Source organism: Botryllus schlosseri, chromosome 16 (genome assembly GCF_051294905.1).
Source record: "Botryllus schlosseri isolate E-star chromosome 16, Bs_hap1, whole genome shotgun sequence".
NCBI lineage: Eukaryota > Metazoa > Chordata > Ascidiacea > Stolidobranchia > Styelidae > Botryllus > Botryllus schlosseri.
Genome location: NC_137251.1, coordinates 7,276,191 through 7,286,791, shown reverse-complemented (window position 1 = coordinate 7,286,791; position 10,601 = coordinate 7,276,191). Strand labels below are relative to the sequence as shown.

The following is a 10,601-nucleotide window of genomic DNA, read 5'->3' as shown; positions in this document are numbered from 1 at the left end:
TGATGTTATAATTTCAATCAAAGCCATTATGGAGGTAGTTACGGGCATGTCCAAGCCGCCTTTTCTGCGATCTTGCTGATGAGGGAATTATAACCATATATCGAAAACGTAAAGAGAATTGAAATCCAGTAGTTAAGGGTTAAAATAGACGACGTGGACAGTGGACATTTCTAGTGTGAGTGAAAGGTTCAGAGTGCTCTATGGAATACCATATTCGATATCTTGAAATATTATCTCCCGAGTCACGAGTCATTCCACATTTCTCATATACGTCGCGTCCTACTCAAATCACCTCTCCTGGAGCTATCTTTGCTTATTTATAAATGTCTTTGCGTCGCTTTTTGTTTCGATATAAATTATTACACGTATAGGTAAGATCGCATTTGGTCCACAAATGAAGACAGCGCTTGCAATATTAATGTGCTGCTCATCATTATTTCGTTCAGAAATGCATCATGACAACAGAAAAATTAGAAAGGAATGACTTTGACGTTTTCATGATTTGTATTCAATATTTCCACATTCAACTTTACGTGGCATGACGCCAAATTGGTTTCAAAATCACCCCTCATTCAACTATACGCTACATTTGTGACGTTGTTACTCCCGGCAGTGCCACCAGGTGTTAGTTCTAACGAAATTGATGTTAGAGCGTACAGCTTATTGCCTCGCGAATCGGCCACTTTGGGAAACACTATATGTTGGACCATTTGATATTAGGTATTCAATTGTGGAAAATATTATCTGAGAAACGTCTAGGCAGTGGCTCTCATTTTTTTTCAAGTCATCGTCCCCTTATCAAGCTTGTCATATGTTCATCGTCCCCTGAAATCTAAATGTTATAACTTATAAGTAACGAAGTACTTCTACTAATCCAGTAGTCTAGTAAGATTATCTGCTAGTTCACTTACTCAAGTAGTTTTGTTTTCACACTGTTTCTACTTCATCAGTTTTTGATGCTCAAAACTAAATTTTGCATACGATGGATGCAATTCAACGAGGTATTGCTGCGAAGTTGATCCAACTCAGATTTAGGTCGCATTCTAAAAAAATTGGGAGTTGCAGCCTTCTTAACATCACTCGACTCAAATCATCCACCTCAGCAAAAATGCTAATGAACGCTGCGTTTCACGGGCATATGGCAGAAAGTTGTACGCAACGCAGTTCTATGAAACACGGTTCGTTATAAAATGGGACATCGATGCTGTGAGGTTGGTCACTGGAATTCCTGCTTTATAGTATCTTCAATGCATGTCTCCCTTGCATTGTGCGCATCAATGATTTCCATCTGTTTCTGGTCACCAACTCCTGGCAGGAAATTTTCGAGCCCACGGACTCCTGAATCACCCTAATTTGCGATTTTTTATGAGGCCAATCACTGAACATGGAATGTGCGCCCTATGCAAAATATAGGTCTATAAGTGTCAGCCGAAAATGTTCGGGTGCGACGACGATTTCGAGGCTTCCAACCATTCCATATCGCATACGTTGATTATATCTGGTGCAAGTCGTCCGAAGGTCCATACTACATGTTTTTCGAAAATACATATTTACATAATTACGGCATAATTATACAAATTTTGAAGAAAAAAAACTTCCTAAATCGCATTTGTCTACAACTAGGGTTGCATTTAAAACAAAAATCAATTAAAAACAAACATGTTTACAACAAGGCCCATGTTTGAAGCATGTTTTTTAAAGCCGGCGTCACGAATATTCGATTGTGACGTCATAGTTGATTTTCATTGACAATTGGAAATACAGCTCCTTTGACGAGTTATATCCATATCCGACGAGACGGAGCTGGCATATTTGCAGAGTTATTTAAAGTATAGTCATCATCGGTACTCAAGTATAAGTATCAGTAGCGATTTACATGTTTGTAAAAGCAAGTATTTTAGGCCTATATTTTTACCTAAATGACTGAAACCTATGACTGGTAGGAGTATAAAAATAGTCTAAAATCATAAAATCTACTTGAAGTACTTCGAAAAGTAAAAGTACTTCTGACCACCTCTGTGATACTCTGATCAACGACTACTTCGGTAATATCTTAGACGGGTCGTGGATACAGAAAGAAAAAAGGAATTTCCAATTCAACTAATGCTATCAAACCAAAATGCCAAACTATTGTCTAGCGCAGTGGTTCTCAAATATTTTCAGACACGCCCCCTTGGTGATAGTGAATTATTTCGCTCTCCCTTATTATATAACAAAAAATACTAAAGAACATCCAGCATGTTTGCAATACCAACTTATAGTTTGAAGGTTACAACTGTTGATATACCACTCAAATATGAAACCCGGACTATACACAGAACAGAGATGAAAGCAAATCAGTTGAATATTTAGTAAGACATAATCATGTGTAATGGTAGTACGTAGTAGACTATATACTAGGGATGGTGTGAACCTCTGAAAGGTTCAGGTTCGTGTGAACGCGAACCTTTTTAAAAGGTTCTGTGTGAACTCGAACGTGAACCTCATGACGTCACGTGACGTCATATTGCCAATTCCTACCCTATGTTTCAATGAAGTGATAGCCTATATTAATGTACACGATACCTAGCGACGACTTGGGCCACATAATGCAACAATGCTGAAGTACATATTGGCGTTTTAAACATCGCTAAATGTATCAACTGAGGCAATCAAAGGATATAATACTCCCATAAAATCAATATCTTTCGTCGCTTTTCCCACAATTTCGACGAGGACTTACCAGGGAACATACGCTTATCCCTTAACGGTCTAGGCCAGACCGGGCAATCTATTCGGTCTCTGAGTATTGCTACATTGATATTGAGCAGAGTGTAAAATGGATTTCTTTACTTGCTACCGATATTACCTCATTAAGAAGTTATACAACAGTAGCCAACTCCTCAATCGCACGGATTTGATTTTAATGATGCAGTAAAGATATGAAGTCAAGATTGACCCCGTACGCCTTCTCGAACTTTTACATCAGAAAACGATATCAATCTTATTGATTGGTTGAATAAGCATCCTTCGCTGACTACGTATTTCGCTCGTGATGTTGTGTGATGGCGGGTCAAGCTCACAGCAGAGAGTCACTAAATATTCACAAACGGAAAGCTGGATATTTTGAGCTAACTTTTTTCACAAAGCAAGTAAAACTTTGAGATTGTCAAGGTGCATGTTCGTTTAGTGTTGATTTTTAATGCTGCCAGCGCCATGCATAGAGTGGCCTGCAGTTGAAATCCAATAAATTGGAACCAAAGATTTATAATGAAGTGAAAATTTCAATATATGAAAAAGGTTCACAGTGCAAAACCTACCAAGGTTCTGTTGTGAACGCGAACCTCTAAATTTCCGAGGTTCACACACAGAATGCGAACGTGAACCTCACGTTCACACCATCCCTACTATATACATATTTTAGCGATTTCGTTGTTTGATCCCTTCTGTTTCCTGACTTGGGCATGGCTCAAACGTACCTGACCTTAAACTAAATCAGAATCCAATGGCACTTATTTGCGGGACACACAATTTTTCTCTTCGGGTCGCAGGTGTTTTGCAAGAGAATCGTTAAATTGATTACTTTTGGAGTGCTATGAAATGCGCTTCTTAATAGTGGCATACTATACAAAATGTGTCCTAATGAGTATACTCGGAGTGGTTACTTCGACACTCTAAGCCACTCCGACTTGCTTCTTAGAATCAAAAGGCATACTATACATGACAAGCAAATATCTTATTCCTCCATAACTTTGTGTCTTTTTGTGCACTTCTGCAGAGATGTTTGACGGACAGACCATAAAGGCGTCTGTTAACACCTACTCGCATTCAACAGCGAATCCCAACAGTGTTGGGATGACTCGAGTCAACTTTTTCGTATGACTTGACTGGACTCGAGTCACTCTGCAAAAATGACTGGACTTGACTTGACTCGGCGCTTTAGAAATGTGGATTGACTCGTGACTCGGAGTAAAATTTACGATTTCAAGTCATCAAGAAAACAGTGTCGATTAAATCAACGTATCATATGTTGTTCGCGATAAGCCGTGGTCACTTCTGAGAGAAACCCGTATTTCACTGATTGTACGTTTCAGTGGTCCTCCATTGTTACTTACAGCCCAAACTAATTGACCGCAAACGAAAATATCACAGCTTACGCTGTCGTAGTAGGAAGTAGATTTATATAATAGTATCGGATCTCTGTTTCTTGGATGGGTCAGTGCTTACATTGCGCAGTGCTCACATTTACCAACCCTCTTGTATAATTTAAATCAAACAAATATAGTTTATGTGTTTATATTCTCTTGGATGTGTATTTGGGTAGTGTGGTGCACTGTACCGTATCAATTTGTATCAATTTCTCGAGGCTTCGTAATCGATCCTCTCTATTTTGGCTGATAATAACAGACTGTAGCTATACAGTTACTTATGTATTTTATTAGCAGTTCTAGGTGTGCGTTAGCAATGTAATGCCTTTTTGCATCTATATTCAACTTTATATTCATTATTTCATTCAATATAAATGGCCAATTAATCTGCCTTCCACACAGCTAGCAATATGTAATGACTTTGAATCATCACTGATACTTTGACATGACTTGACTCGAGTCACGTTCGAAAATCGATTGACTTGACTTGACTCGAGTCAAAATGAACAATGAATCGAGATGGCTCGTGACTCGACTTGAGCCAACACTGCGAGACAATATCTGATCGGTGCAAGGTCCGGTGTCAGCAAAAATTGTTATTATTATTTGGATAGTGGCGCTAATGACCGATTAGGTCTTTTGCGCCACGTACGTGATGATAAGCGTACATAGGATTTTACAGGTATTTCACACGCGACAGCAGCGACACCAATTTCAGAACCGAGCCGGAAAACCGGCGCCGAAAATGCGAAAATTATATAATTCCTAATAAATATCGTCACAGGTAGGGTTGCATTTAAAATAAAAATCAATTTATAACAAGCACGTTTAAAACAAGGCCCTTGTTTGCAACATGCTTTTTATTGTTTTTGTTATATTTTTTAAGTCATGATGTCATGAATATTCAATTGTGACGTCATAGTAGATTGACATTGACAATTGTAAATAGAGCTCCGTTTGAGGAAACATCTATCTCTATACTATATATATATACTATAGCCGTTGAGCCGACTATTTTCAGGATTTCAACCATCCCAACCGTCTCATATCGTATGCGTCGGCTATATCGGGTGGTAATTGTCCACAGGCTCATAAAACATGTTTTTTTGGAAAGTATTTACACAATTATGGCATAATTTTACAACTAAAAAACACAGTTTTTTAAAGGCCTCTGCCTAAAACACTGTCTACAACCGTGGTTCTTAACCTGGGGGTAATTACCCCCAAAGGGATAATTTGCCAATTTTCGGGGGGTAATTCGAAGTGACATTTCTTATAAACTTATGACGCTGCACTTAAACGTAAATATTAATGTAGGCTAACATATATTTTTGCGAGCTTGTATATTTTGTTTCACTTAACATGCCATGCTCTGATATCATAGTAACTAGAACCAATAGTGATTATGAATAACGGGGTCGAATGTAGTTTAGCATAATGCTAGGTAAGTCCAATTTATTTTGGAGTAGTGAGGATCATATATTGTTACATATGCTGGCAAATTGAAAGACAACATATACCGTCTAAGTTCAGCTTTACGCCTATAATGCAGTAACAATATCGTAAAAATATAGTTGTTAGTATTGAAAAGTGTAGTGGTCTAGTCCAGTCAGAAAAATTATGTCTGACATCATCGAAATGCCTTCCAAGAAAATAAGGGAAGATGTTGGAACCTTTTGGGTTCACCTTCAAAATGAATAACCATTTTTCGTCATAATAGCGTTGAACTTTCTGATGGAATTTCCTTCAATGGTATCAATCAAAACGAAATAGGTTTGCGATTGACAATTGCATGAGCTGCTATCTATTATCCTCCCCCTTTCCTGGATGTGACCACTGGATAACACAAAAACAGCATCAGCCTTCCAATTGATTTGATATTCTTAACAGGCATTTCAGTGTACATTTTGACGTCACTTTGAGTGCAAGATGTAATTTTGAATTTTTGAAAAGGGGTAGTTGCATCCTGTCATTTTCTTCTTGGGGGTAACGGTATAAAAAAGGTTAAGAACCACTGGTCTACAACATGTTTTAAACAAAGTATTTTAAACAACCATTTGTGTTAAATGAAACCCTATAATCACAGATCTTAAGTTCGTGTTCAGGAATAAAGTTTGACCAAAGCCCGTTTGCGCACGAAGCAGAATGTTTCATGAATATGCACAATCCCAACTTCCAGTTACGGTACTTATTCTAACGTTTTGTGATGTTCGTTGGTATACATCATCGGTGCATTCGAACAGCTTATGCATACACGCAATAACCTTGGCGAAAAAATATGAAATATAAATCTTGCAACTGGATATACGTTACCAAGTAGTGTATGAACAGTTTGATTATGTTTAGAAATTATTATTGATTGCTGTATTTTGCGTGCGAAGAAATACGATTTAACTAATTCTAAAACGAGTCGTGTTGGCCAAGTTCGCTCTGTGCGCCTAAAACCCTTGCACAATCAAGCAGACTTCTTTGTGACTTCCATCTACATCAGCACAGACTTGATAACTTCTTTACCGCTTCTTCGAATTTCAGATTCTTGTTTTTGCCAAAGCTTTGTATAATCGCTGGTGTGCATAAAATACGGGGTCTTTTTCGTGGATATGGCGCAGTTTATATCCGTCTTGTCGAAGGAAAAGCTTCTAGCAATGAAAGTGTCGCAGAATTTCAATCTCATAAATCCAGTAATAAACACATCATCCATTCTGTAATAAAGAAAATGTCTGGAAATCTCGTAAATTTCAGACGCCAGCCTGACTGACATTCCATAAAAACCACCTAGGCAAAAAGGAGGATACAAATTGTGCGGGTAGACGTCACGACCTATCGCCCACTTCGAGTCTTTTCTGTGTGGGATACTATGCGATTTGTAATCATACGCGCAAATAATAGGAATCCCTGAAGCAATATCACCGTGTGCTTCTGTTATAAGACGCCGGACGTCCCCCAGCATTCCCATCATATTGGGGTATATGTCATCATCAGCAGAGAAATATAGCCAGTCATCCGGGGCATTCTGCCCAATCCATTGCATCGCTGCAAGAGCTTTCAATCCAATCGTGCTATAAACGTAAAATACATTGCACTGCTGGATGTCTATATTGATTGCGCTATATTGTGTATTTATCGAATGCGATCGAAGAAGAATATGTATGAAGTCCACGTTTAGGATCTACGGGAAATCGTTGACCTGCGGGGAAAATATCGCATATCGCTCGTAACATTATAATTATCTAAATCCAAAGTCATATCGAATCAATACACATTTTGACGATACAAGTCGTTGCATTTCGCATGATGATTACAGTACAGATTTCGTCGAGTTATGGGCATCCAGGTGATTATGCATTCAACGAGGCGTTATTATAACTGTATATCCTTGATGGTAATGACCGCGTAAGCAGTGCGCCATTCTTCCTCCTTAACAAACAAACCAGCTGTATGGCTTATCATCAGTCATCACTAGGGCAATTTTTTTTTTACCTAAAAAACGGAAGATTTTGACCTAAAAAATCTAAATTTTGACCTTTTTTGACCTAAAAAAACTGAAATTTGACCAAATTTTGACCTCACGTATGCAAATTAGGTGTTTTCGCATATAATGTTAAAATTGTACTACTTATCTTCATTTCTGGTTGGAACTGTCTGTCCTTACAAAGTAGATTGGCCTGAAAAAACGTTTTTGGCTCAAAAACTGACAGATTTTTACATGAGAAACTAGTATTTTAACGAAATCTGGCCCTATGAAGAATTCCAGTAGTTACATTACGTATTCTGGTGGAAATGATTAAAATTTGTTGTAGTACAACGAAAGATCCTTTCCTACATTTTCGGGTAGAAAGTGTCTGTCCTTACTACGTAGCTTGCCAAGAACGGAGAAAGAACGTTGAACAGCAGCATTTGTTGGCTGACAACACTCAAGTTGTTCGTACACTACTGTGTGCACACTGCTGGTGACAAACCGTGTTGCTTCATTCTGACAATGTTGTCCATACCACAATTTTTCAACTTGTGCTTCTTGATATAAGAACCATGCAATGTCCGAGCAGTCTTGCTTTAGCTAGGATATTGCGGTACGTTGACCATAAAACCATGTCACTATTTGTTTCATTTGACCATTTGATTCACAATGAGCAGACGATGGTCCGTTTACAATGGTAGGCCTATAAAGTAGGCTGCAAGCTGTAAAATATCAAATGATAAGTTCACCGACAGCGCAAAATCTACGATACAAACGAAATGCAGAGGTCAAAAAATGTTTGACTTTGTAAACGATTTTGACAAATTCTGACCTAACGCTACAATTTTGACCTAATTTTGACTTTTTTTGATATGTCAAAAAAAAATTGCCCTAGTCATCACTCATCAGTCAATAGATAGCAATGCAATACACAATACATACACCTTCTCATTCATACGATACAAATTAAGCCTGCACTGATTGTTGACGAGTCGTTGTCGCGTAATACGTACGGGTATGTCTCGAGTTGATCGACTTGGAGGATATCGCCTTTGCGGAAATTTTCATTCACAAGCTCGAGTTGCTCCGAACGCTTTTCGCTGCGACCGAGGACGAATATAACTTCTATTTGCACACCATCGAGATACCGAACTGCTCCCCAGGAACTTCTCACGACATCGCGTTGCTTCACTCGCTTGAAATCCGACTTAATCATCACCAGCATGGTGAATCGGATATCTAAAATGGACGCTTTTGTAGCTTACATATCCAGGGATTTTAGGAATACTCCGTCATAACTACATTACTCGAAACAATATTTTTATCAAAGCATATATCTACTTGCGAAATCTCGATTAGGGAATGTCATCTCGATTTCGTTATCTTCTCGTACCGGTCTGCGTGTTTCAATAATCCTTTTCATTGGTCTAGTTATCTGATCAGGGACCATGCACATGTTATCCTTCAAATAGAACAGGACAATTTATCCAGATCACCGATTTGAAATCGCATCATGTGGTCTGAATCATGTGATGAGAATCGAACGTGACTGCTGACTGGCGATTGCGATTGTAAATACCCAACTAACAAATACGGTCGCTTACGTAATTAGAAAGTTTTCATGCGGACAGATAATTTTATTGCTTCGTATATTATTGGATGCCTATTCTCCCATCACTATTGCTCCTAGACAAAGCACATCTTTACATATATATGTTATGCCCCGGTGCAACATCGAGTCGAGTCGAGAGTCGAAACATTATGTGGAATTCAGCTTCAACAATAGCACGTGTCGAAAAATTGGTAGAGTTACCATATGGGTTCACTTCACCTCTTCGACCTAGCAATGTTGGGATCAAGTCACTATACCTTCGAGTCACGAGTCATTTCGAGTCATTGCACATTTTGACTCGAGTCAAGTCAAGTCACTCGATTTTCGAAGGGGACTCGAGTCAAGTCTAGTCACTCGTTTTTTGGAGGTGACTCGAGTCAAGTCGAGTCAAGTCAAGTCAAGTCACGAGTCAAGTCACAATTCAAGTCAAATTGAATTTTCGAAGTATGAGAGATGATTCAAAGTCATTACATTTTGCTGGATGTGTGAAAGACAGATGTATTGGTCATATATCTTGAATAAAATACCAAGTATCAAGTCAAATATATATGCAAAAAGGCGTATCGCTCTCGCAGACGTAGAGCAGCTAATAAAATACGTGAGCCGAAATAGAGGATCGAATACAAAGCGTCGAGAAGTTGAAACAAATTGGCATGGTATAATACACTACCCATCCATGAGAATATAAACGCATAAACTATATTCGTTCGATTCAAATCAAATCATACAATGATGATTGTTTAAGGTGAGCAGTGCGCGATGTAAGCACTGAGTCGTCTAAGAAACAGATACGTTGCTATTAGATTATTTTTCTGCTAGCACATAAACGTAAGCTGTCATCATTTGGTTTTCGGTAAATTTATTTGTGATGTAACAAGGGGGATCAGTGAAAGGTGCAATCAGTGTATGACTGGTTTCTCTCAGAAGTCACGCCGGCGTATCGCGAATTATCCGAACATAAACAAGATACAGAGATTTAATCGACACCGTTTGCTTGATGACTTGAAATTGACTCGTAAAGTTTGCTCCGAGTCACGAGTCAATCCACATTTCTGAAGCGGCGAGTCAAGTCACGTCAAGTCATTTTTGCAAAGTGACTCGAGTCAAGTCATGACTCGAGTCATCCCAACACTGGGACCTAGCTTGGAAAATATATTCGTTGGTTTCCCAAACTGTTCGCAAATGTAAGCAAGCCACGCATGTATTTTAGATGCGTTTGTTTGTTTTTGAGGTATTCATGGTGTTTGTCGACTAATATGGTCATTGGTCATTTACACCAGACCGATTTTCTTCATTTTTATTCCGTAGCTCCCGATTTGTAGCACGGGCCACTTCTAGGCTTTTATAAGACACCGCTTACGCAGATGAGATGGCGAGGAGGAGCCTAGATAAACCCCTGACACTT

The 10,601-nt window shown here is 38.7% G+C and overlaps 1 protein-coding gene across 1 annotated transcript; it reads right to left on the bottom strand.

Moving 5' to 3' along the window:
* Positions 1-6,184: 6,184 nt before the first annotated feature.
* On the bottom strand, positions 6,185-9,085 carry LOC145458307 (beta-1,3-galactosyltransferase 5-like). The gene is made up of 2 exons (XM_080336639.1): positions 8,598-9,085; positions 6,185-7,186 (listed from the first exon to the last, which is right to left on the bottom strand). The coding sequence occupies exons 1-2, from the start codon at positions 8,807-8,809 to the stop codon at positions 6,610-6,612; spliced, it is 789 nt and encodes a 262-aa protein (XP_080192765.1). The 5' UTR covers positions 8,810-9,085; the 3' UTR covers positions 6,185-6,609.
* Positions 9,086-10,601: the final 1,516 nt, after the last annotated feature.

Excerpts from the sequence above, each read along its gene's own strand:
- LOC145458307 (XM_080336639.1), bottom strand. The coding sequence starts at position 8,809 with ATGCTGGTGATGATTAAGTCGGATTTCAAGCGAGTGAAGCAACGCGAT. Across the intron at positions 7,187-8,597 it reads GATCAACTCGAGACATACCC|CACGATTGGATTGAAAGCTC; the intron begins GTACGTATTACG and ends TTACGTTTATAG.